At 38.4% G+C, this 27261-nt stretch overlaps 3 protein-coding genes across 12 annotated transcripts in view; 1 reads left to right on the forward strand and 2 right to left on the reverse strand.

The window, feature by feature from the left end:
- LOC146470418 (substance-P receptor-like) overlaps nt 1-1524 on the reverse strand; it is a 16038-nt gene extending 14514 nt beyond the window's left edge. For all 4 annotated transcript variants that reach the window (XM_085122495.1, XM_085122492.1, XM_085122491.1 and 1 more), the window contains exon 1: nt 822-1524. The gene's annotated coding sequence lies outside the window, so the exon portion shown is untranslated. The remainder of the gene's footprint in view (nt 1-821) is intronic.
- The window catches only part of LOC146470419 (uncharacterized), a 25869-nt gene extending 9378 nt beyond the window's left edge, over nt 1-16491 (forward strand). Inside the window, exons 1-6 of one of the 2 annotated variants that reach the window (XM_085122496.1) lie at nt 7365-7500; nt 11380-11645; nt 12876-12990; nt 14251-14398; nt 14715-14817; nt 15356-16491. In XM_085122496.1, the coding sequence (XP_084978622.1) occupies nt 7431-7500; nt 11380-11645; nt 12876-12990; nt 14251-14398; nt 14715-14817; nt 15356-15454 (801 nt within the window). In that variant the 5' untranslated portion in view covers nt 7365-7430 and the 3' untranslated portion in view covers nt 15455-16491. Of the gene's footprint in view, nt 1-7364; nt 7501-11379; nt 11646-12875; nt 12991-14250; nt 14399-14714; nt 14818-15355 lie in introns of those variants that run through there. The other variant, XM_085122497.1, reaches the window with a different exon arrangement.
- A 3720-nt stretch (nt 16492-20211) lies between these two features.
- LOC146470420 (tachykinin-like peptides receptor 99D) lies at nt 20212-25945 on the reverse strand. 6 transcript variants are annotated; one of them, XM_085121998.1, is made up of 3 exons: nt 25746-25945; nt 25533-25618; nt 20212-21532 (listed from the first exon to the last, which is right to left on the reverse strand). In XM_085121998.1, exon 3 carries the CDS (start codon nt 21507-21509, stop codon nt 20523-20525), a length of 987 nt encoding a protein of 328 aa, XP_084978124.1. In that variant the 5' UTR covers nt 21510-21532; nt 25533-25618; nt 25746-25945; the 3' UTR covers nt 20212-20522. The 6 variants fall into 6 exon arrangements, with proteins under 6 accessions (XP_084978124.1, XP_084978121.1, XP_084978123.1 ...); XM_085121995.1 differs by having other exon boundaries at nt 20212-21523; nt 25525-25618; XM_085121997.1 differs by having other exon boundaries at nt 25732-25945.
- Nucleotides 25946-27261: the final 1316 nt, after the last annotated feature.

The raw sequence follows: 27261 nt of genomic DNA on the forward strand, positions 1-27261 counted from the left end.
TTTTCTCTCTTGTATGGCGATACATTATAAGTGTTGTCTTCGTTTCATCATCGATCTAAACAGTCTTTAGGAAGATACCGAATAAACAAATAACGCCGGTTTTGTCGTTGGATTTATCTGTCCGTAGCTTTATATGCTTAGACGGTCGAGTGGCTTAGTATTAAACTACAGTAGGTCAGATTTTTAATTACCCGAATGATATAGCCTGGCGGTTAGTTGTCTTTTCCGTGCATTTATAATTTTGAATTTTCTGCGTAGCTAGTAATCGCGGGTTTGTTTTCTCATCCATACACTTTCAATCGGCTCCCACCAGTTCGAGTGCGAGTAACTCATATTCATTTTGTAGGGGCTATACATAGAGAAGCTCGGCAGTTCGCCAGTCAAATAGACTGACAAGTTTTATTCAAGCGGCTCAGCGGCTCGCCAGTCAAATTGAGTTTGTTGATACAACGTGATTGAACAAAGCGTCTGATTATTACGCGTCTGTTGAAATAATACAAGCGGTGGTGGTCCCCTGTGAGAAAACGATCGTCGCCCGAACGGTAGAAAGAGGCGTAAGCGATTTTTACGGATGATTTTTACCGATTGATAACGGAAATCGGTGAAAATCGATAAATTGATTTCGTGTGTCAAATCGATATTATCGATTTTTCATGAAGTCCAACTCGAAGTCTAACTCGAAGTCCAACTCGAAGTCCAACTTGAGCTCGAACTCGAACTCGAATCCAAACTCGATGATTCCCTACTCTCACAAAAAACCAGCCAAAAACAGAGAGAACAAAACACAATTCCACAGGATCGATCTGTGTACATAAAATTACCTTTTAAAGATCAGCGTTCAGCCAATCGCGTCCGCAAAGAAATACAATCACCAGGATCCAAGAGCGATATCAACATGCAACCTGTTTCTACAAGCGAGAAATTATCACAAATTCTGGGTGTAAAGGAAATCAAGCCTCTTATTGTAAACACACAATGCGTTGTTTATCTTTTCTAATGTTCTTTGTGTGATGCAAATTATGTTTTGTTGATGCAGGTGTCGGGCATTGTATCCTACATGGGCACACTGCCCGACACCTTCATCAACCCATCAGTAAGCATTATTATTCTGCCATCGCAAAACATCTCGTCACAAAACGTGGTTTGGACAAAAAGGAACCTACTGGCCGTCTTTCTAAAGTTGAAAGAATTGTACAAGCAAGATGGACTGCTTGAATTATGAAATGCTCTTCATCAAGGACATCAACCCTTCTCTAAACACTCAAACTGGTTCGACTCGCGCCAAGCGTTTTACCTAACACTAGTTATTTTTTATTAAGTTCAGTTCAACTTTTTGAATCGTACCCATAGAGGCATGTAAAAAAAATTCTATGTTGTTTTATTATCTATATATTTTTACCATTTGCCATTCAGTCCTACTTTTGATTTGATAATGACGTGAAGTAACGCAGAAACGTCGTCAGTTTTTGAAAAGTTTTAAAGTTTTTCTTATGTTATGAACGTCTTGGCGTTGAATTTTGCCGTGAATGCTATTTAAAATCTCGTTATAACTATAATTTCACAATAGGATCGAATGTTGGAATTGTATTGACTTCGCTAGGTACACTCAATAAATGGAGCTTGAAACAAAGACGTCTTCGCTCTGATAGTAAATCATTTTGCAATTCTACTAACTTCCACATACATGAAGCAACTATACCCATGGCATTAACATCCTGAACAAATTTATGTGACTACCGAGATTAGAAAAAATGAATTTTTCCTCAATAATTTTTGGAAACTGTGAATTTACTATATTGGAAGCAGGTCTAAATATTATACCTACCCTTTTTGTAAATAGTACATGTATGGTCAAAATTACCAAATCGCCACTTGGCCAGAGTTGGTTTCAATCATCGAGTGCCAGATAATTTTCTTTGAAATAGTTTATTCAACAGGAGAATAAAACGAGAGTACGTATCAACTAATTAAGCGACATTTACGTTGTTCGAAGTTTTAAATTGCTTCTCCGCCAAATCAATAAAACTGTTTATTCAGTTGCATTTGAATCGACACATCCAAACTTAGAACTGACATGTATGCCACCACTCACATTTGATATTTAACATATCAATGTTAACTGATAAACACCGACCAATTCTTCATTTTCCCAAGCATTTTACTGCGCGCAAGTTTCTTCCATATTCATAAAAGGCCGATTTAGACGGTACAACTTTTGCTTACGGCTGTCGCATGCGATTTCTAGAGCGCGCGCTACTCGCGTCATGCGAAAGATCGCACATAACTCTCGTCACTCAACATTGCCTATACCTACCATTGTCTAAGGATTTTACAGGGCGATTTACACGGTACGACTTTACGCGTGGCGAAACGAGAAGCCATCTTGTTTCTCTTCGGCTGCTCGGAGGTGAATAGTACTTGGCTAATCACCTCCGAGCTAGCCAATCAGCGCGCCCGAAAAGCACTATTAACTTGTGTGGTTTATACTAAAAAAATATATTCGCTTATTTTCTATCTCACTTTATGTTAAAAAAAATCCACACTGAGAAAGCATATACATGCACTGAAACGATTGGAAGAGATATCAAAGAAAGACTGTAGCGGTAGCTTGAGCGATAATATTAGGTGATTTGAATTAAGTCGTCTAGATCTTCGATCATGCTTAGCTTGAAGTTTTTTGTTTTGCGAACGAAGATCTTTCCATCCATACTCAACACGCTGTCAAACTGTCCATCTTTCTTCATTTTCCAGGCTGCTGCCATCATTCCTTTGCGTCTAGCTGTTAGATTTACATTGATGAATATCTTGCTTCCCGCCTTGTTAACTTCTAGTCGCACAATTTGCGAGAGATTGACCTCTTTCAGCATGAATCTACCTTTGTAGAATTCTTGCTTCTTACGGTGGGTGGTAAAGCGTACGATAATGGGTTTCCTTGCTGGTGGTTTTCTGTAAAGGCGATGTACGATTTCTACGTCTTTAAATTTAATGTCAACCGACATAGCTTGCCCCAACTTGGAAACGATTTCTGGCAAATTCTCGTCCTTCTGTTCCGGAATTCCAATAATTTCAACGTTAAATTTCCTTGTGTACTGTTCCAGCCTGTCGTTTTCGTACACCAGATTAGTTAGGCGTTCTTCTAGATTCATGACAGTTTCGTTGACTTCGATTACTTTACAACTTGTCGAATCCGCCTTCGTAGAAAGCTTCTTTTGCCACGGCTTTGCGTCGGTGAATTGAATTGATTCTTTAAGTGTCTCCATCTCTTTCCTTAAATGCTGGTTTTCTGCAAGAAACTTACTCACATTTGTTTGAATTTCCATTAATACTTTCCAGATTTCTTCTGGCGTCGGAGTTTTGTTATTTGCGGCTTCTTCGGTGATTGGAGTCGATTTGGTAGTTGTGGCTACTCGCTTCATAGCTGGTGAGTTGTCGTCGCTGGAAGCGCTGCTGAGTTGGCTTCTTTGTCTTCGACGGGTCATCTTTTATATTAAGCGATACAATATGTTGCAGAAAGCAAAAACCGTTCTATCTGTTCTTTTTTGGGGCGAGAAGACGCTACTACAAAAACACGCGTCCGTACATTACGACCATCTCGCCCCAGTCCGTGACGCAGTAAATGATAATTCTCTCTGGTTAATCGAAAACAAGAATGGTATCTTATCAATCTTGATGAAAAAGGCGAGAATTGAGTAATCAATGGGTAATCAATGCATAATAAATAACATAAATGAGTAATCAATGGATAACCAATGCAAAATTAATAACATCAATGAATTATTAATGACACCAATGAGTAATCAATGAAATATATTTGTCTCTGAATATGACTCTGACTTGGATGTGTACAGTGTAAAACTATGCTGCGGCAAACAAAGAAGACTGAAAACGGAGATTGTTGTGGCAAAACGTGAGTGGCAGAGAAGGCAGAGCCTATCCCCTAGAGTAGCAGTGTCTCTAGGGGAACCGATTCTAGAGCGTAACATAGGGTGGACCAGAAGAGGGGTGCCCTTTTGGGAGGATAATAGACCAGAAGGTACGATGGTACCATCTTGGAGAGATCCGGACCTCTTATCAATGGGAACCATGGTTTTTGCTGTGGGACAAACAAGGTGCAGCTGAGTGTGCACTTCCTGCCATAAATAAAATTTCTATTGGCTCAGCACACATTAATAATATTAAAAGTAACATTAGTGAACTAAGCAACGAGAAAGAGTAAATATCAAAATAACAAATGCCCAAAGTATTCTAAATTACATTAACCTATAATATTAAAACCACATTTCATATTATATTGACTTAACTATCTAAATAAATTTATATATTTAGTATCACATTTTATTGCCAGAGCCCCTTTGGATAACAGCCATGTAGCTGAATGATAATAAATACGGCTCACCTCTGTGATTTACATGTATCAATCCGCCGTTCATATTTACCACGTTTTGATCTGTTGTTGCAGAAGGCAAAGCTTATTTTCGTCGCTTCATCGTCATGTTTTTCCGGGTTAAACACAAGACCTAGACCCAGATGCGAATTCAGCTTGCCTAAATAGAATATTAAGATTTAACTCAAACAGAATAATAAATACGGCTCACCTCAGGGATTTACATGTATCAATCCGCCGTTCATATTTACCACGTTTTGATCTGTTGTTGCAGAAGTTAGAGCTTATTTTCGTCACTTCATCGTCGCGTTTTTCCTGGTTAAACACAAAGGTTATTCCAAAGAAGAAACAATAAGTAATAGATCCAGTCAAAGGAAAAATTGACGCGACAAAAATTCTTCTACCTTCCCAAAACCCACACTCGTATCAATCGCATTTGCTTCGCCGAATCAACATTGCTCGTGGATATTTTGCTATTCTGCTGCATAGTTCTGTGTGTCCATCACGGTCCTCTCCTTCAAATCTAGGCGTACTTTGAAGTTCTTTACTTCAAGGAAGACTGAAGGACACGCTTGTAATCATCACTGTCGTCGCCATTTTGAATCAGCTAAGTAACCGTTCCATATACACTTTGCAATCTTTCGCTAAAATGATACCGACAGTAGACTAAGGAGAGCTGAATTGAGCAGGAAATTGAATTTTCTTACAGTCTTTTATGGCGTTGGTTTACTGTCAAAGAACATTTCCTATTTTCTCCAATGCATGGTCTTTATTTTATAACCATGAAGTAAAGAAATATTCCAGAAGAAAAAAGACGGTAATTATCTGATCTGGGCGCCATTTTTTCGCCTTTTCCTTTCGTCAGTAACATACACTAACCTTGTCATGACTTTAATCTTTTCACTGAAAACCGGTAATCACTGAAGTTATATGGATCTGCCACTATTCAAATCAAAAGTTTTTAGCAGCAGTTTGCTGTATTGTTATTGTAAGCTTGTCGCTATTTTAGAATTGATTTTTAAATTGTTCCCAGTTGAAAACGTTTACTTGTTTGAAGAGGTTATGGGGAGATCACCAATGAAATAAAGTTCAACATTCGCTTCAAAAGAGAGGCAGGTCATTTAAAATATCGTTGAAAAGTCAGTTTATTGCGCTGTAATTTATACTCAAAACTCTTTGAAACAATTGCTTAGAAGCAATTCCCCTTGTGAACTTGCTTTTAGTGCGATTATTGACCTTAACACCTCAGCTGAACCGAATCTTACACCGATTCTTCAGTAAACAGAAACAAACAGCGTTCTTGAAGCTTTGAATTCGATAAAAAGGTATCACTTAACAATCTCTAGTGTTTTTAATTTGGTTAAGAGAAAATTCGTCTTTTGGCAAGCTCTAAGGCCCTCTCAGATCACATTTCTTATTGTCTAATTTTGCTGACAATGTCGTACATATCCGTTTAATGTTCACTGTAAACTAATCTTAAAATCTGCACCAGCGGTAGCACTCTTGGCGAGATGGGCAATGTTTGTCAAGTTTATCAAGTTTTTTGGTGTTTTACAAGAGTTTTTGTTTTCTTTTTGTAGATGCAATTTTTTTATTTCTGTTTTGGGTATTGCGCCTGTTTCGTCGGATTTCACTATAGGTATTGGTTTGGAGAGAAATGGCCGCATGGAAATCCTGCGACGGTCAATGTAATTGAAGAATGAACGTCGCTGTTTATTACTAAAAAATTGTGTTTAGTTTATTGCTCCCGACACTGATACTTTGGGAAAAATCGCAGACGTCATTGTTTTACTCTTTCACACATAGAAATTCGTAGGGATTTTGTTCGCGCCGAATATTGAACGTTGGTAACTGGCAAATTGGTAAATGACATTTAAATACGCTGGACGACAATTTCGAGACTTTGCGTTCATTGCAAGAAATGACGACTTGACCTCAAGGTAACCAAATTAACTAAATCTATACATTGTGGAGCTCAATTTCTTTCCTCAGTCTGATAGCGCTTCTATTTGTAGTCAAAAATTAGAACGATTTTTCAACAAACAGAGCTTTACAGGAGGCCTTTGCTTGGGGACTGTTTGTATCTTGGATGGTGATTTGGTCTATTCTATTCAGCGATTCCAGAGAGTTGTAAAACAATTTCGGAAGTTAAAGACAATGAATCGAATATCTAGAAGTCTTGTAAGAGAAAACTGGACAAGCAAGTAAGAAACTTTTACTCCCCGTACAAATCTCCTGTGATATCACGCAACGGACTTTCGTGACGCTAATTACGGTACAAAGGTCAATTACATACACATTTATAAGGCTTGATTTCCTGGGAGAAGGTACGCTGTTGAGAAAAGAGATAGGTCTGAAAATCAAATCTTTTGCTTTGTCAAGTTCTCACTGTCATCGGCGAAGTGGTTTCGTGATATCTCAGATCGGCCGCGGTCCCTTAATGATGCAAAACTCAAAACATGCCGCGTTTCGTCATGGCAGTGGCTAAGCCTTTTTTTCTAAAAATATTTAAAAAATAGTACATAATCACCACTGACCTCAATATTCTTAAAACCCCATTTTTAATTTTTAACTCCTATTTCAACATTCCCATTCCCCATTCCCGTTCTTTATTTTGTAACATTTACTTACAAAGTTGGCAAAGTGACATTTGAGGTCAATTTCACCTGTCGGTCATTTTATCTTACTTTTTAATTTCGGTAGAGTTGTCAACAGGATGTGATAGCGCATAACTTGTTAAAAATCCATAAAAGCACTGGAAGTTGCTAAGTTATTAGAGTGCTAGCAAATACAATAATTTATCCACTGCCGCGATATTTATACATTTCATTGCTTCAGAAATGACAACTCCAACTTTTGTTAATAAACGGATCGCTGAAAACGATTAACATCACATCATTAGCAAATGTTGGTGTGACAGCTTGCATTATTAAACTGGCATAAGATCCTTACGCCACGATTCACCTGAGGCTAATTCCATTTCAAAGACAATTTAGCTCGATTTGAACCCTTTCGCAGATCTAAAGCTTTTTTCTTCGCTTAAAGGATGGATTATTTTCCCTTTTTCCCTCTCGTGTCGATGGCTTGTATAATATCTAGACCAGTTCGCTCAGAAGGTAAGATCATTTCTATGGCGAAGAATTATCTTTAAGCTGTTTCCCCTGCCAACACCTAACCGACCCAATTCAAAGGAAATTGGATTCAGTGCCTGTTCATTAAGTTTCCTGGGTTTCCTTTGCTTTATACACATCTTAATGCTACTCTAACGTCTTCGACTACCTTTTAGAGCGAGAGAGGGCTGTTGTAGAATTCTTAGTTAAGATGGTGACGATATAATCAAGGCTTCCTTGGAAATATCCTGTTTATTTTGTTAATTTATATTTTCTTGGCGTCCCTAAATATTATACCCAGAAAGCAGAGATTTCAACACATTTAATTCCGGAACTTATCCCTTGCACGCAGATGATGGTGAGGTTCCTGTCGAATGTCGTAATTATATATATATAATTTACCATACATTTTCAAACCTGTTAGGAGTCTGATACTACAAAATCAGCTGAATTTTGAATTCAGCGAAAGTCAGAAAAGCCGTAAATGTTATGACAAACAAATATAGAGTAAACTCTTTGTGCCAGATAGAGGAGAACTTTGTTGAGCGCAAGTATTTAGTTAGAAGACAGCCAGGAAAAAAATGTTTTATACACTGGGATTTTCTGTAGTCATTTTGCGAGCCTAATATGGAGGACAGAATTTACGACTTACAAGCAAAAATACCTAGTCGCATAACAAAAAATTGCATTAAAATATTTTTGTATTATTTTATTTATATATAGTTTTTGAAGTCTGGACTAAAAGCGGTGTTTTTATCGCGCACGTTCCAGAGGAGTGTCTTTTGATCGATTTACATTCGTTATAGTGGGTATTTGGACACTAAAACGCTTTATTGAGAGCGCATGGGATTTAATGGCTAAAGGAGAATAGGACTTTCGACTCCATTGCATCTGAGCTGACAAAAATATTACCAGAATATTCAGCAAAAATATCCTATACTTAAATCTCATTATGTAGACGTAACTGAAACATGAGGGAAATCAATTTTTTTTGAGAGGAGAAACTTAGCAGGTACTACTCTGAGGTTCAAATACCGTTTTCAAACAAATGGTCCATGTATTTAATATTTTTCACTCACATTTTTAAATTTGTTAGTCGTCCATTTTTTTTTCTAAACTTTTAACACCAAAAAAAAAAAAAAAGAAAATTTCATGGTTGAGTTGTATACCTGTAAATAGTAAAAGATGATGCAAATTACCAGTTGTCAAAAACCGTAACGTTAGACGCGCAAATACAATGCCCTTAATGGTTACCTAGTGTATACAGAAACCGCTTGCTCATTGGCAAACACAAGAATTGACCACATTTAACTTCAGTTTGGCAAGACTATCCAAACTAGAACGAAATAATTTATAAAGAGATTTAGTGCCATACTACGGTCCCAAAAAAGTCCCTTCATTGTTAGATCTAATAGGAATTGCAAGACGACTCATTCCATCTTATATATATAACAGTAACAGTTTCCTTTAAGGTACCTCAGTTTGCGTTCAAAACGTTTATTATTCTGCTTTACAAGCTTTTGATAAGTGAAATTGCCTTTTTAACTCAAAAAATTAATTTTCTTGCAATGTTAAATTAACAGTACTTAATGTTTAACAGGTGGATTCAAAACTTGTTCAAATTAAAATTTGCGAAAAGCCACCTAATTACACGTAACGAGGCGCAAATACATCACACTTATCTGACAACTCTTGAATAAGACCACCCAAATATTTCAGCGGTGATGGAATAGATTAATTCATGAATGAATAAACTTTATTAACGTGTCAGTAAGATATCTAGCAGGGGGTAAGCCTTCAGCTAATAGGGGACACCTAACTAAGCGTAACAAAGAATCTAAAACTGTGTAATGTATAAACAATTGTAAAAGATTAAAAAATATACATATAACTATGTCTATTTAAAATACATCAAAACAGTGACAAAAGATTGAGGACAAATACTTTTACGGTAAAAATAGTATTGTAAACAGGAAGTCTAGGAATTGCATAGATTGCAGCCAGTGCAACCATCTTTTAAGAGGCTTGATAAATCGCACTTTCGTTTTTGCGATTTAAAGGTATTAAGATTGCTTGCAAGTCTCTCCTTACTGGATTAGTTATGCCACAGTTTGGGACCAAGGTATCTTAACGAATGTTTGCCATAAGTAGTAGCTATAGTGTTAAAATCTTGGTAGCGCAAAGTCAGTTTGTCTCAGCTGATAAATATGGTTACTAGGCTGAAATAGATTACAAATTGGCCTGGGACATAAGTTATGTTTCGCTTTGTACATCAGAATACATATATCTTGGAGCCGTCTGTTGCAGAGTGAGTAAATTTGCTTTATCTAAAAGCTGTTGGTAACCAAGATGTGTGTCCCTAAAGACAGCCCGCAACCCCCGTTCTTGTAGCCTCTTTAATCTACAAGTGTCTGAGGCCCTGCAAAAGTGACATACTATATGGAAGTAAGTGAGGTGGGGAAGAATTGACGATTTATGGAGTTGTAACTTGGCCATGGTAGGTATCAGATTCCGTAACCGCATCAGCATGCTAATCCTCTGACTAAGTTTCATACAGATGATGTTGATGTGTTCGTTAAAGCTGAGTCTACTATCAATAGTCACGCCAAGGAGTTCAGTTTAGATTTTTAGACTCGGTTATAATCTCGCCCGTAACAGTTATACTCGTTTGCTCATTACTTGCGCGTTTACTTCGTATAATTTAACATCTGATACTTCCAAAGGATGCCCTGAAGTAGATTCGAATCATACAAGCTGGTTGCCAGGATTGCGCTCTGCTGCTCGTATCTAGACTATATATGAGACCATTCTGAAAGATGTTCCAGAAAAGGGGTCCTAAGACTGACCCTTGAGGGCAGCCACGATTTACTAGCCTCCAAGAGCTTCTTACCGTCCCGATTCGTACACGATATTGACGATCGTACAAGTAACTCCGAAGCATGTCGACCGCCTTGTCTCGGAAACAATAGGCCTTTAGCTTGCATAACATAAGTTGTGGATGCAGACAGTCAAAAGCTTTAGACATGTCCGTTGAGAGGATACTGACAGATAACTGGTTGTCCTTGGCACGTTTCCAGTCCCCCGCAATGCCAATGAGTGATGATTCACAACTGTGACGTCTACGATAGGCTGTAAGAAAGTCTCCGAGATGGTAGTCAAACTTACTTGTTGTTTGGTTACCTAGTAGCCGCTTAAATACTTTGTTTAGGCAAGATAGTACCGTAAGAGGCCTATAGCTCTTTTATGCCTGTCTGTCTCCTTTTTTAAAAACTGGAGTCCAATCTCCCCTCTTCCAGTCACTGGGCCATGTATCCTTTTCTATACACGCGTTGAAAAGGGTGTAAAGGGCAGGGCCATCTTCAGCACCCTGGCCGAGATGCCATAAAGGAATGCGAGAGCTCGTGTTGGCAAAAGTTTCAATTCCTTTTGAAAGCAAGGGAGAAAAGGAGACGGGGGTGGGGGGTTAACGGTCTCTTGGGTCTCCTCCTCTCGATCGTCAAATTTTTGTGATCAACCTTCTAGGGAAACTCAAAGTCGACTACCCTTGACAGCAGACAAATGTGTAGAATTTAGGCCTTTTTGTTCTAATTGACGTAAAACAGGCTGAGGGAATCGCTTTCATTTATCCGAAACTTCTCATAGGCAGCTTTTGAAGGTTTAACTTTTGACTCGTCAACAAGTATTCTTACATTAATTGAGTGAGTTCAAATTAAAGTCTGACTCAGTCAAAAGCACATTTCTTATATTGTGCCGGATTATATATCTCACCAATATAGGGAGAAGAAACTCAGTTCAGATTTCAAATATCAGACTCTAAACCATCGTCTCCCACTTCGCATTAAAAACTTGTATTTACGATCATTCTTCTTCTTTCTACTTCTTCAGAAGTACCTCGCTCGATGGAGTTCCCTGCTCCCTTCTTTTTTGCTGACAAACGTCTCATTGATCACACCATAAAAATCATCAGTGTCCTAGACATGGATCTCTGTGAGTTGATGTGTTACCAGGAGCCCAACTGCGTCAGCTTTAACTTCAAAAAGAACTCAGAAAATGGAGAAGTAAAACACAGGTGTGAGTTGAATAACTCCACTCATTTGGAGCACGACAGCGAGTTCAAAGATGATCCATCTTACTTCTACCGAGGAGCAAAGGTGAGGGCAACATAATTTTGACCTTGGAAATCAAACTTCTGATAACAGAAGATTTATGTAAAACGAATGTTTGGTTTATCAGCAGAGTTGATAAGGTAATTTGGCCACCGTAAAGGGATTCGAGCGCTGACGTCTCGAGGGTTAGCCTTTCATCTGAGCGACTAAAACAATTGTGGGTTACACTGAATATGCTTTATATAGCGAGCACTGGTGAGAGCATGGTGACTTGGAAAACAAGAATAAACAAGTCGAATGAAAAGCGGTTTTTGATTCCGTGGAGATTAAGAGTGCCGATTTGTGGCCTTTTGTTTGACCATGATGCTGCGAACTGCCACGGACTGCCGTGTGTTTGAAACAATGGTTAGTCTGGTTAAAGTGTCGAGCGATTGGTTTGGATACATCTTTGTCATTTTTTCAACGACTCTAACGCCGATATTTTAAGGTTACCCTATACCTTCAGAGGTGTCTCGCGTTTAAGCGATGTAGCGCGTCCAGTTTATACTGTAGATACCTAAACCCTTATATCAAATTAAAGCTTATAGAGCTGGCTATCAAACTATACCAAGAATTTTGAAATAAAATGAATTGTCAAATTTTTCACGACCTCTAAATGCGAGCGTCCGAATCACCTTTTAAAAGCTACAAGTGAAAGCGAATTTTGTTTCTCGCTAATTTAATTTGCTCCTCAGTTTTCGGACCCAAAGTGCTAAAAAAACGTCTGCGTTTTGTCATATTCAATCGCAATGAAAAGTTATAGAGCGTTTTCGAAATAGGATGAAAAAAATGTAAAGTGATCGTACAAAAATTGCTCTCAGAGAAGAAATATTTCGAAAGAAAAAATTCGCAGACACGTTTTTGTTGTTTATATGTTAAACTAGCTACTGTCCAAATTTGAAGGCAAGCGAACAAATTTCTTTTGAGTTTTAGCTCTTTGAAGTGGCTCCTCCAAGTGAAAAAAATTAATTCGAGAAAACAGCGCTAGAAATTCGGCAATTCGTTTAATTTCAAAATTCTTGGTTTAGCTTGATAGCCAGCTCTATAAGCTTTAATTTGATATAAGGGTCCTGGTATCTACAGTTTAAACTGGACCCGCTACATCGCGTGGACGCGAGACACCTTTTAAGACTTCTCTGAAGGTATAGGGTAACCTTCACGAACTACTCGGTTAATTCATTTGGCAGGTTAACGAACTAAATTAGTTATTTCTTTACTTTTTTCCCCTTTTCGGAGAACGCATGTGGAAAGAAGCTATGCCGGAACAACGGGATTTGCCAGTCAGGTTTTACAGACAAAGGATATCGTTGCGTTTGTCCGTCGGGATTTGAGGGTCATCATTGTGCAAAGGGTAAGCCTGTTGAGTTTGACAGTTTTTAAAATAGTATAAAATGTAGGAGTACTTTTTAGCTGTCCTGAGAAACCATTGAATTGAAATCAGAGTTAAAATTGATAATATTGGCAAACCGTTACTCACATGTTTTGGTTTGTCCCACCGTACCCGCAGCACTCTTCGAAAAGAACATGGGATGTAGTCCCCGATGCCTATGGTCTGGCCTTGTTTCCGGAATGGGGGCTGTCACTTGTTACTTTACTGCCCGCTAAAGTTCCAAATTGCACCCACAAGCAGTCTGTTAAAGTCCCCCACAAAGTGTTGTAAAGTGCATTTGAATATTTTGTAGAAAATGAGCTATATAAATTGCATATCATCATCATGAAGGATCACAAAGCACAGCGACCAACATGGGCTCGATGTACAGTTCACTCCGGTTGAGAGAAATATGTGTTTTACGAATCACTGGCACAGCATGCTCGGAAAAGGAAAATTCCAATTCTCCCAACAGGATTCAAAACTACGACCGCCCGATTACTAGTCTCGATACCCTACCAGTGAACTTTTGAAATCCTGTGGAAGGATTTAGCTTTTGCTCTGTCACTCTGGACACTACTTTTGTACTCACTAAGATCAATGAGAACTACTTGAATTGGTACCTGACTATACTTGTAAGAAGGAAGAATGTGGATTTGAACAAGTCTTGAAAAGTCAAGAAAAATCTGCCATATAGCAGTGGAATTAACGATCCTCATCTAAACCATGATTATTACGTTATAATTTCCAAATGGCGGCCATCTTGGATCTCCCTAAAATTTCCAGGAGCTTGCAAAAATGACCTTAACCTCATATAACCAATAGGGGAAAACAAGAATGAGCGAAAAAAAAAAACAACTAAAAGTTACTATTAGAAATGTCACATGTCTTCACTAAAAAGGAATTAAATATTCCAATTTCCAAAAGCACCTATCGTCCAAATTGGGTTGCCACCGTAACATCAAATTTTACCTAACGCTAATCGTGACTTACCATATAATTGGTTTCCGGATAATATTCTAACTGAAAAATGACAAAGTTTGGTTGCAAATGCTCACATGATGGGAAGGTTTTCTCTCTGGCAAGCCCAAACGTTTTGAAATACTGATTCAATTTGAAATCCGTTGGCTAAAGGAAGATTGTGAGGACGGAATACTGCATAGCTCCCACTTGATCAAAGACCTGTAGCATGGATATCCCCATTTCGTTTTTTTTGTCATAAACTTACACTTGATTTTTTAGTTGAATACTGCGACTACACAATCACTGTGTACACAGCAAACACATTGTGGGCGGGAACTGACGCCAGAGTGTTTGTGGAGGTATTTGGCCAGATACGAAACTCAGGAGAAATAGAATTGGTAGGAAACAATCCGTTTGAGAAGGGCAGGTAAGTAGTGGTAGTGATAAAAATACAACCTTCCGTAAGAGTTATTACCATATAAGCTTTTGAACAATGTCAGTCTTCTTTGAAATTCACTATGCCTCCCACCACTGTATCACAGCTAATTTGTTTATATTTTACGCACGTCTAGCGTCTTATTTAGGTGCAATTATAGCAATGGGGTTGGTGCAGTGTTTACCTGCCTTGCTCCAAATGTTTCCTTATTCAGTAAAAAGTAGCATTTTCAAATTCCAGTTGAATGTCGACACAAATGCAGGAGAAGTGATGACTTTTTAAAATGCATATCGCTGCTTTCTTTCAGTGTGGATACATTCAATGTCAATTTACCAAACTTGGGACGACTGACCAAGCTGACCATCAGACACGACAACGGGGGATCTGGGCCGAAATGGATTTTGAGCAAGGTAACCACGCCGTTCTTGTTATCTCTAGTCAGTTGAAATTGCTAACCTGTTACCTCCCATTAGCTTTGGTGGCATTAGTCACAACAATACCCTAAGCCTAAAAAACAGTAGAAGTGGTGATTCTAAGCCGAAGGATGAAAGGAGAGGTACAAGAGAGGCAGTGTTTCACTGTTGCATTGTTTGGTTTGATATGTGATCCTATAGTATATAGGCATTTTGTTTACGCTTTATCTAAATTCTTTGACTTAATATCAATTTTATTTTCGTCCATAGATATTTTGTTTGATGTTTTTTTAACCCTTAATGAGCTGGGTAATATTGCATTGCAGTAATCACCCCCTCAAGTTAATTTACGATCTCTAAATATTTGTTATTATTATTTTTGTGCTACTAAAAGTGCTCACACTTTTTTCCTTTATACCTGCTGATATAAATAAAACCACGAAGGTTGCCAGTGAATCCTTTGGTATTATTTTTAAACAAAATGTAATCCATAATAGTCTGTTTATGTAATGAACATTGTTTATTTTTCATCCAGGTTCGTGTGCAAAATAGCAAAGAAGGCGTGGAAGTTTCATTTCAGTGCTCATGTGAGCTAAAGGGGGCTTCCAACATGAAGACGTTGTTTCCGACCTAGACACCTTGTTCCCGAGTCAAAGCAAATGAATTACACAGTAACGATCTTCTCTAGGTCACCTAAAGCATTTTACCTTTAACAAAAGAGAGAAAATCAGATCACTTAACCCCGAATTCGTCTAACCAACTACTAGAAACTGCTCTAGAAATGGAGGGGATATTAATTTCAAATCATGGAGATTTTACTGTATTTTGTTAACCCTATCTAGACTGGAGGGGCCAGCGGATTCTCTCCGTGGCGTCTTTGAACCTGAATTTGAACAAACGCCATGAAGCTCCAGGAGAATTTCTCAGAAATTTATCTAAAAAAATTTGATGTGGTCGATCAGTGAGTTGATAAAAATGATTTGGCGTTGACGGCCTGATTCTTTGATGATCTCTACCTCTTTTGCGCATGTCAAGTCAGTTAATCCACTAAACATAGATACAGGTTGTATAACTAATAAATATATATATTGAAATCACTGCACAGCAGCCAAAGTAGCAGAGCTTTCGAGTTGGTTGCTGCTTATTTTCACATAAAGGAAGGAAATATTGAATAATCATGGATCTTGACTTACACTAACAAAATAGTAGGTAACAAAAATAGTAAGTAATAAAAATTTACTAACCGGTAAAATACAACAAACTATAAAATGCAACTTAAATAAAATTATTATATACTATTCTATCCAGGTAATTTATTGGTTTCCATGATATGGGTAGGTAGGCAATGAGTAAATAATATATAAGCTAGCTATCAAAACAGCTAAGTAGCTAACAAAGCCTATATGATATTCAACTGTGAGTTCTAATATGACTGCGTGAAAGTTGACAGAGTTTGTATGGATAAAATGCTAATTCATGAGTCATAATTCAGACTCCACTGAACACACGTTTATGGAATGCAATATAACAATATCCTTGTATTCGGAAGCTTTATCGTGGTTTAATATTGTAAATAATAACGATATTTATCTTACTAGTAAGCACATAACCCACAACCAGATTCCTCACGTCCCTCAATAAAACGAACACACAAGGCGTCGACTACACTTATTCGTCCTTATTCGGAAGCTTTATCGTGGTTTAATATTATAAAAAATAACGATATTTATCTTACAAGCAAGCAAATAACCCTCAACCAGATACATACATACATACATACATACACACACACACACACACACACACACACACACACACACACACACACACACACACACACACACACACACATACATACATACATACATACATACATACATACATACATACATACATACATACATACATACATACATACATACATACATACATACATAGGCCCGTAGGCAGGTTTTTTGCGGGAGGGTGCGGTCCAACGAGGAGACGGACCAAACGAGAGCCTTAATTCATCCTTCACAGGTATATTACGAACTCACAATATGACCAGCTCCCAATTGGCTTGATAGCTCAGTTGGCAGAGCACTGCACCGGCATCGCAGAGCCTCATGGGCTTTCTTTTCGCAACTGCCTAAGTTGCGTAGTAACTGCGAGGATCTTTCTCCTATTTGATCTTTCATCCGCAGTTCAAAATATATGTTTCATATATTTACATTTTGATCAATGTCTGTTAGATAAACTTGGATGTTTGACGTCATTTGAAAACACGTTTTGTGCGCCAGTGCATTCACGGGTGGATGCCATCGACGGTATATATTTTCTTTGCCTATTTATTCCATTTTTACTACACTAACAGTGAATCAGTACGGAACTATACTATCTATATTTTTTATCAATTCACTTTTTTGAATCGTTGGTCAACAAAAAAGTGGACCTCCGCAGCCTGTGGGGGAGTGCGGGCGCACCCGTCGCATCCTGAAAAGATCTATGGTCCAGATATGTTGAAGATAGCTGAAAATTATATTTTAATACAAGAGATGGAAAGTGATATTTTATGACATGAATTTTATATTATACCAGATTCAGTGAAAAGGTTCAAATTTATGTTTTAATACAAGAGATAGATGGAAATGATGTATTTATGATGTTTATGATATGAAACACAAAGAGGTGAATTATTATACAAATAATTACACAGCATTTTTGTCTGTTGAAATTAAATTATGACAAAAATTACACATTAGTTTTTCATTTGGTCTAACAGGATCCTGCGAGTAGAAAGGCTTGCTCTATTTTGGCACACTGTGGCACACTGTGCATGATTTTTTTCTCTACTTTTGCTGTGCAGGAATTTTATTTGGTAATTGCCCAGCCCCCCCTCAAGAATAAAATGGTCCATCCCTTGTGTCTCTGGAGGGGCCCAAATGCAGATGTTTGCCAACGTCATAGCGCGTGTCTGTGGCTACGAACAATGACCAAAAAATCTGAAATTATCATGCCGCTGTCGCGATAAGTGAGGATAGACAAAACAAACCTCCACCGAATACATGGACAAAACCATGTTAAAAATGAACAGCATATCGGATCTGAAAAGATCTATGGTCCAAATCTAAAAGTAAAGAATAACTGCAAAGGACCGAAAATGTTGCAAGTACATGGCAATTATTTTTATATACGCGCAGTATAATGGATCAAGACTTAGACCCAAATGCAAATTAAGCATATCTTAATAGAGTATTAAGATTTAACTGAAATAGAATGATAAATATGGCTCACCTCTGGGATTCATGTGTATCAATCCGTCGTCCATGTCTACCACGTTTTGATATGTTGTACGAGTTACAGAAGACAAAGCCTATTTTCGTCGCTTCATCGCCACGTTTTTCCTGGTTAAACACAAGCGATATCCCAAAGAAGAAACAATACGTAATAGATCCATTCTGAAGGAAACATTGACACGACAAAGTTCCTTCTACCATCCGAAAATCCACAGTTATCAATCGCATCTGCTTCGCCGAATCAACATTACTCGTGGATGTTTTGCTTTTCTGTTGCATATTTCTGTGTCCATCAAGGTCCTCCACTTTAAATCTGGGCGTCTTATTTTGAAGTTCATTACTTCAAGGAGGAAGGACAAGCTTGTAAATCATAACTGTCGTCTCCAACGTTCGATTTAAAACACTAAAAACAGTCGCCGTTATTGATCTGCTATGTAACTGCTCCATTTTCACTTTGTAACCTTTCCCTAAAATGATACCGACGGTAGACTAGGGAGAGCTGAATTGAGCGGGAAAATCGAATTTTCTTTGATAATCCTTTAAAGCCCTCGGTTTACTGTTAAAGGTCATTTCCTATTTCTTTTCTTAAGCATGGTCTTTATTTTATAACTATCATGTAAAGAAATATTCTAGAGTAATAAAAACAGCAATTATCAGATCGGGGCGCCATTTTTTTCGCCTTCGTGCCCGAGTGATGACATCTGTGGTACCCAGAAGTCAATGGTTTGACGAAACGACGAAAAGGTAATCGGGACTACGCCTACCATATAGTTCACTGCTGTGCGTTAATGCTCGGAAAAGAGGGAGGGAGGGTGGAAGACGCCTCCCTAAAGGGGTTGCCGTTTTTTACCCTTGAAGCACGCGGAAAGGGTATAGTGAAATTTAAAATTTCATTAAGTCATTGATATGTGAGATGGTAATGAGCTGAGCCTCTGAGCGGAGCCATCTCCTCCGAAAGTTGGTTGAGTACCAGCACCCCCCCCCCCTCCAGCTTCAATGCAAAAAGTTGGAAACTAGAACACCAACAATTCGCATTGGAGAAGTTTAAGACGGATTACAATTGTTTTTAAGCTAATTTAATTTCATTGAATTCTAAACCACAAGTTAATTCTGTAATTCGTAATCTCCAACGGATATGCTACAATGAAGTGAAAAAAGATCACGGTAGATAACTCCATGCTTGGCAATCACAATAGATATGGGTATTGAATCAAGAGTTTCCCTTCTAGCACCTTGTTAATGCATGGGTTTTCCAAGAATTTAGTGGAGATTGTGTCTCTCCGCCTATGGATAAAAAGGAGAAAAGGAACGCAGGCTCCATGTTCCACTCATATGCATTATGACTACAAAGTAGCACTAGACTAATGTACCCTCATGGGAACGTCTATTGGACTTACTATTTATCCTCAAATTGTCCTTGTCATAGACCTCTTTCATAAATGGCGGCCGATAAATTATTCTTTTATTTTCATGGAAATTAGCCTTACTAGCCTCGCTAGCATGGGCAAAACTCAATAGAATTTTTACCCTAAAAGGAGGTTAGTAGGGCTTATTAACATATTTTGAAAAGAATAATAAATCGGCCGCCATTTACGAAAAAGGTCTATAGCTGTAATAGTGTTCGAGTTATGGCGAAGCCAGTTACAGTAATTTTAAAAAGGTTTCATTCAACCTGTTAAAATTTACAGTGCCACTGCATACAAACGTTTCATGATTCGCCAACCGTCTTATGCATTGCCTGGTTTGCGGTGAAATTTAAAACTTTTATATCCTGTAAAGGAAATCTTTTGTCTTAGTTTAAACCGGATTGATCGAGTTTTAATTTTCTTCTCTTAGTGTCAATTTCTTTGGCTCTGTTGCCTTGAAATGCTATAAGAATTTGAACTATTTTCACGGCTTCTATTTGATTGAAGGCCACCAAAATTCAACTTTATCCGGCCTTCTTTGAAGAAGATAGGGTAGCGCGTTATTATTAACCAATATAATAACCAGCCTGATGCATGCAGGATCTTTCACATTAATCCTTTAGATTATTGAAGTAGGTGACAGGATGTTGCCAAAAAGGAATAATAGTATTATGATGGAGGGTGATCTGTTCAATGTAAACATGCTTACTTTTCCAAACCAAAATATATGGCCGAAGGAAATATACAAACCTAAGAAAGCAAACGATAATTACTTCACTTATGCTAATGAACGAAGGGGACACTGCGTGATTTATTGACTTTAGTCAGAGAATGATTCCCCTTGAGTAGATTGGAATGATCCCTCTGAGTTCGTCTAATTAAGTAATCATATCAAGTGTGACAAATGACGACTGGAGTCAGGATTCAATGCAACAACATAAAGAATCACAGTCAATAAGGTTGCTTTTTGTACAACTCCAAGATTTGACATGGTTAGTAGGAAGTGCTAACGTGTACTCTGTTAGTTTGCTTTCCAGATGTTTTTAATTATTCCGCTTGTTTCCACCCTCAAATTTTCGCTGAATATAATGAACAACCATGGATGGATAGCAGCATTTGCGTGCGCCAACCAGTAAAACAGGAATCTAGGAATTGCGGGGATGGTGTCGTAGGCTTCGGGGTAAAATATCGACATTATGTGAGAGACGTGCACAGGAAGCCAACAAAGTGCAAACACAGTGACAGCCGTCACAATCATCTTGTTCACTGCTCGACGGTTTCTTGCTTGCTTGGCATAAGCCTGCTGGTTAAAGTTGGGATTTCCCGGTGGTTTGTGCCTAGACAGTAAGAAGGCGATCAGTGAATACAGGACTGCTATGATGGTCAGAGGGACTGCATAGGTGATGACAACTCTAACAATCATTTCCATTTTGTAGAAGACGGTCGATATCTCCCAGTCCTCGTGCCACTCATGGGAGCATGTAGATGTCCCATCTTCTAACTCCTCTGTTCTGAATTTGTACAGCTGCCCACTAAATATCAAACTAGCACAAACCCAAACGCAAATAACAGAAGACACCACTGCCTTTGTTGACAGTGGCTTCCTCCGGATACACGCAATGGCCAGATACCGGTCAATAGAGATGACTGTGAGCGTCCAGACTGAACTACAAATGGAGACTAACAAGAAAAATGGGAGGATCTTGCAAAGTATTGTTCCTAATATTCCCGATATCCAACATGCTCCACACAGGAAGTATGGCACCATAAAGGCACAAGCTTTCATCACGTCCACGAGATCAGAAATGGCCACGTTGGCCAGAAGCCAGCTAAAAGAGTTTTTACGAATGTTCGAGCGTGTGCGTACAATATGAATGACAAGCGAGTTACCGACAATGGAGAAAAGGAGAATTAGAGCGTAGGCTGTGATCAGGGTTATCTTTGTGGTGTCATTGAGCTGTTCGTCGCTGTACTCTTCTCCCTCAATGGAATTGTCGGAGTTGTTCATCGCTAGCTTTCTCACTGTAGAACCTAACAGAACAATATATCGTGTAAGTGAGCGGAATACAGTAAATGACTGGAAACCTGAAGAGCCTCGCTAGCATGTCTTGGGTGATAAATCGGGTAAGTTCTTTTAACAAACAGTTGTTACTGAGTAACTGTCCTCGGCTTTGACAGCAAAGGGTAAGTGAAATAAATAGCCATGGTAAATGGTATGTTTTCAATTGATTTTGTTTTATTCTCTACTTAGTTAATAAAGCTGTACAGAGCTGTAAAGAGTTGGATTCCACTTGTTTGTGTGCAACACGCCAATTCTAGCCACTATGATAACCAGACGGGCCGCCCCTATAGAGTGTTTTCACATGACGTCACGGCGGCCATGTGGTGTCCCAAAAGAAAGAATTGGCGGCCATGTTGGTGTCACAAACTAAACCTCTGGGAATTGAACTCTATTTTTATGCAAATACTTTCTTTTGTTTCAGTAAACCAATATGGCTGGTAGTCACGTGAATGAAAACACTCTATATTTCTTAATGTCTATCATTCACCCAGGTTAACCGCTTCGTGCTCGACCAAACCAGTACCCAAGCCAGATATCCGGGTTTTACTCGTAGTGCCGTCTACTGGGTTGAAATTTTAAGTTCTCGTGTTATTGGTACATGTACATTGTGTTGTTTTTCTCAGACCGAATCCCAACAGAATCACAGTGCCGAATGTTTGGACCTAGACTACCTATAGTTCTAGGGTAGAAGACGAATCTGAATAAAAGAATCAGTCATTTTGATATCCCGCTAAATATTGCCCACTCTAGTCCTCTAGAAGCAACGCTGGGCTAGTAGGATTGAAGGATTCTGTGATCGTTTAGGTTCGTGGTAATTATCCTGTCTCGGTTATTTTGTTGAAAATTTATTTTTATTTATTTATTTTTATTTTATTAGATAAGCCAACAGATAATACGTTACAATAATGATCAACAACTAACAGAATACAATAAAAACACGATATGGCAGGGAACCTGCAACAGCGCAAGCCAGTTACTGCGGACACCAGTACGTTAGAAAAATTTAAAATAAACGGACAGGAAGGGAAAAGTTAAAACTAGAAGCAGCAGGAGATGGGGCGAGCGAGACTGCCGCATTTGTTGCACTTAAGGCATACAGATTTAAAGGTACCCAGCTTTTCGCAGTCGCAGTTACTTAAGGCGGAGAAATAATACTTGGACATAACATCCTTAAATATTGTGAGTCTGTCCATACACAAGTTAAGTTCATGTGCGAGAGTATTCCAGATGCGGATGCATCTGATTAAGTAGGATTTTTGATAAGTGGCCGTCTTACATTTAGGTTCTATATACTGTGTGATATTACTAGTTGAATATCTGGTTGGTCTTGTACTACGAACTACAGGAACAATAGATGGATGTACATCAATAAGGCCATGGGTCATTTTACAGAAAAATACCATTTCCAAAATACTCGTGCCAGAATGTTTAAGGTAACAGGTGAAAAGATCTTAACCTATCCATATATGACATTGTGCAAGAAAAAGGCAAGTTAAGGATATATTTAGTGGCACACCTTCGTGTCGTTTCAATTCTAGCTATAAGTTCTACTGACTGAGGAACCCATATTTAGGTCGCGTGACCGAAGAGAGGCCTCACTAATGTCAGGTAAGCAGATCGCCTGGTATCTGAGCTTCGAATGAATCTAGTATTTCTCCTAATGTAACCTAAGAGTTTGTTTGCTTTATAACGTCTGCTCAAAGACCTGTCTGTTCTATGTGAAGTCTTTTGCGACAAAGACTCCTAGGTCACGCTCAGTGACCACTGACTCCAAGGTTTTCCCTTATATACTGTACGATGTCACCACCGGTTTATCAAAAGGAAAGCTAACTCCAGGGATACCTTTTGACGAGGGTTCGAGATTTTCCTTCACGTAACACCAAACCGTTTGCATCCCTGTATTTTAGGGACCGCGGGATGCAAACTATTTTACGTGTCTCAAGTTTCGTTGACACAATGAACGATTAGTGTTTGCTTTGATTGATTCCTTGATTGACATTACGTTTCGTGATTGACCTTATGACTGACAGTTAAAAAAGGCATTGTAAACCCAAATATTGCGATTTGGCAAAAAATATGTTAAAAAGAACTCAATCACGCGAATGTTCTCCAAATGCTGATTCCCATTAACAAACTGGTAGTCTCGGAATTGGCACAACAGATTTTGACTTAGCAAAAATAGGTTGACATGTTAGCTTGCAACTAAGCACAGGCCTTACAAAGGTGCACGACATCATGATGTCTTTGCACTTTTAAGTGCAATGTTGAAATGCATCATTCAGTTTTAAAAAACTGAATGATGCATTTCAACATTGTTCATTTCTTCAAATGGATCCTCCGAGTGGAAGGGCCGGTTGACTCGCTCTTTACTAGCTCAGTATTTCCTTCTTTCACCCATCCTTTAGCTACGTGGCTACTGCACCTAAATAATATAAATCGGATCCAAATAGCACTCGCATTGTTTGCTTAAGTATTCTATTGTAAATTCAATAGGATGACACTTGTGTTTGCTTTTGGATTCTTTATACTTGCATATTTTCTCTTGTTTACACCTTTTGTTTGAATTGAAATATTGCCGAACTCTGTTCGTTTAACTAAGATTTTGTGTTTCCCGATAACTAGGCTTTGTTAGAATGAATTCTGTTGTTACAGCAGTCCTCCTGTATTTATCCTCACACTGGAACAGAGGCTTTCGCAATTTTAAATATGTTCCTAGCTGTACTAGCCGTTTTGTACAGCTGTAGACGTTCAATAAATTTTGTATCTATGTGGCTGGCTGCTGGTTTTTTTCAGTCTTTTTGGATAGGACGATTTTTTACAATAGAAAAAGAGTTTTTCCATTTCAGTTGATTAGTTTTCGCGACAAAATAAACGTTTGCCGTTGTTCAATAATTCCTTTTGTTGTAAAACTATTTTGAATAGCTTCGCTAGTTACAAATATACCATGCTTGTAATTGTTAATTGATTTTGCCAGTTGTGATTAAACTGTGCGGATCCAGCTTTGTGTGGTTCACTGCTGTCCATGTATGGAGTTCCAGTTGTAGCAGATCCCGAAGGAACCAGGAATTTGTGACAAGATTCTGCAGTCCCGCAGGCTGAGAGTTTGCAAGCAAAGAGTAAGTGTTCCCGCGGTTATACCGCTGAAGTTACAGTTTCCTTTCCCAACACTTTAAGTGGAAAAACCTATCGTCACTGTCGTAAAGGCTTACCCGAGGCGGGCTGTATGCAAGGGCTTCAGGAGACCTCGAAGTCACCGTTGCTGTCTCCCCATTCCATTAACTTTTGGCCTTTTGCTGAATACAATTTGTTAAACCCATCCTTCGCCAGCCTCTCCATTGACAGTGAGATCCAGAAGATGGAAAAAATTATTGATGCCAGCTTCGCCAAAGCCTTGGTTGTCAGTTTTCTTGGCCTTTAATAAATTAAATGCATCCTAGACAAGAAGCCGACTTTTGCTCTACGTGCGACTTGATTACTTTATCTACCACTATCAGAATTTCCACTTCATTTCAGTAATGTTTTAACTTTGTGCAATTACAAATCTATCGAGGGAAATATATTTAAAAAAATTCTAGTACTTCCGCTGGAAACATTGAAAGATAATTATGATTCTTTAGGCTAATTTAATGCAAAGGTAAGATCGCATGGAGTGTTTACAAATGGTCATAACTGAAACTTTTAATAGTAAGGTTTTTAATGGTCATGACTGGAGGAATTACAATACTTTTTGGTTGATTATTATTATAGTTAATCTGAGATTGAGATCCGTTCCGGAAACTTTGACCCAAGAAAGGTTTCCTTAAGCACGTCTTGTTTATAGTGCAACTTTCTATATAAAAGAGCACCCCCATACCTCAAAAAAGTTTCTAAAGTCTGTACACCCACGAATTTCGTTTGCAGCTAACTCGTCTTTTCAATCATTTAAAAAAGTAGTCAGTTTATAGTAAATGGTGAACGAAACTAACTCACCGTTTAAAGACGTCAGTTAGCTTGTTGACAGCTTGGAAATTCCTGTGTCGTTTTGGCAATTAAAATGTATATTTATCAGCAGCTCACTGTCGAATAGACGTAAAAGAATTACGTTAAAAAAAAGAGCTAATACGACAAAGAAAATTTCGGTAGGAAATAGCGGAATCTCCAGCCAGAATTCTACTAAAAAGGTACGTACAGAAATTGACCTACGTGTTTACAGCTTCTTGAAACTTTTCGGTATAGACAACGCACAAGCAATGGAAGCTCACCGAGATGATGTACAGCAATACAGCGCGAACAAACGTACAACGCAGGATAACTTCAGCAAGGAATTTGCACTAACGCATAAATTGACTTCTGACGTACAATGCTAATCTTAAATTGAAGCTCAACTTAGAGCGCCTAGTGAATGGCCGTGTTCTTTTTCGTATAATTGATTTATTCATCTTTTGTACTAAATAGAAAGTCAGGGTCAAGGGCTTCTTATATTCCTTTGAACACAGAAAACGTCACTTTGCTCGACATGGAGATGGACATAATCCAAATATGATATGAAACATATATTGGAACTGCGGATAAAAGATTAAATAGAAGAAAGATCCTCGCAGTTTGTGAGAAAGCTAGGGTGAAAAAAAAAAAAAAAACTGGTTTGAACGGGATTCGAACCCATGTCCTCTGCCATGCCGGTGCAGTGCTCTACGAAATGAGTTCCTAGTATACTCGTGAAGGATGAATAAATGAATATGCATATACGAAACATATATTGGAACTGCGGATGAAAGATGAAATGGAAGAAAGATTCTGGCAGTTTTTGCGCAACTAAAGCAGTTGCGAAAAGAAAGCTAGCCTGAAAAAAATTCAGGCTTGAACGGTATTCACGCCTGAAATTTTTTTCAGGCTAGCGTTCTTTTCGCAACTGCTTAAGTTGCGCACAAACTGCGAGGATCTTTCTTCTATTTCACAGTTTCTTTTGTTACTAACTCCTTGCTGAAACAAGGACTGTGGGAGGAGAGGAAGCCATCCAAAAGAACAAGAACAAGAACAAGAACAAGAACAAGAACAAGAACAACAACAACAACAACAACAACAACAACAACAACAACAACAACAACAACAACAACAACAACAACAATAAAAACACAAGAAAACAACGGGGTGTAATTGAAGTCGACAACAAAAAGAATAGTGATTGTGTAAATAACGGCCTAAGAATAGAAACTAAACGCTGAAATTGCCAACTGTTTGCAAAATAAATCCAAAACAGGCCAAGAAGAAATCGATTTGTGGCCGCAGGAGGGATAAAAGGCACGAAATAATCAAACTTACCTCGCAGAAAAGGAAAAGCAAACTTTCTTCACAGCAATCAATCGACGCGAATGTCAAGCAGACGGCCTGCTTAGTCACATGATCCTCGCACAATTTGCATACCTTATCATAGGAAATTTTAAAAATTCGTGTTAATTTAAGTAGCCTTAATTTTTGTTAACCTATAATGTCCGCGCCATTAATTAAGTGGTGCGTTAATTTCCGCGACCTTAATTCCCATGGTTTTCGTCCCAAATTGTCGATGCACTCCAGAAAAGAAAAAAAAAATCGTTTTATTAGAGCGGAGATCCGCCGGTATCATGGACACTGTGAACATCGCTCCTGGTCAGATTCCTTCGTTTCCATTAATGCCTGCGTTTAGGAACAATAACACGAACATTGTTTGCATTTTGGACCTTCA

The sequence above is a fragment of the Pavona decussata genome, unplaced genomic scaffold, assembly GCF_977016875.1.
Source record: "Pavona decussata unplaced genomic scaffold, jaPavDecu1.1 SCAFFOLD_114, whole genome shotgun sequence".
NCBI classification, from domain to species: domain Eukaryota; kingdom Metazoa; phylum Cnidaria; class Anthozoa; order Scleractinia; family Agariciidae; genus Pavona; species Pavona decussata.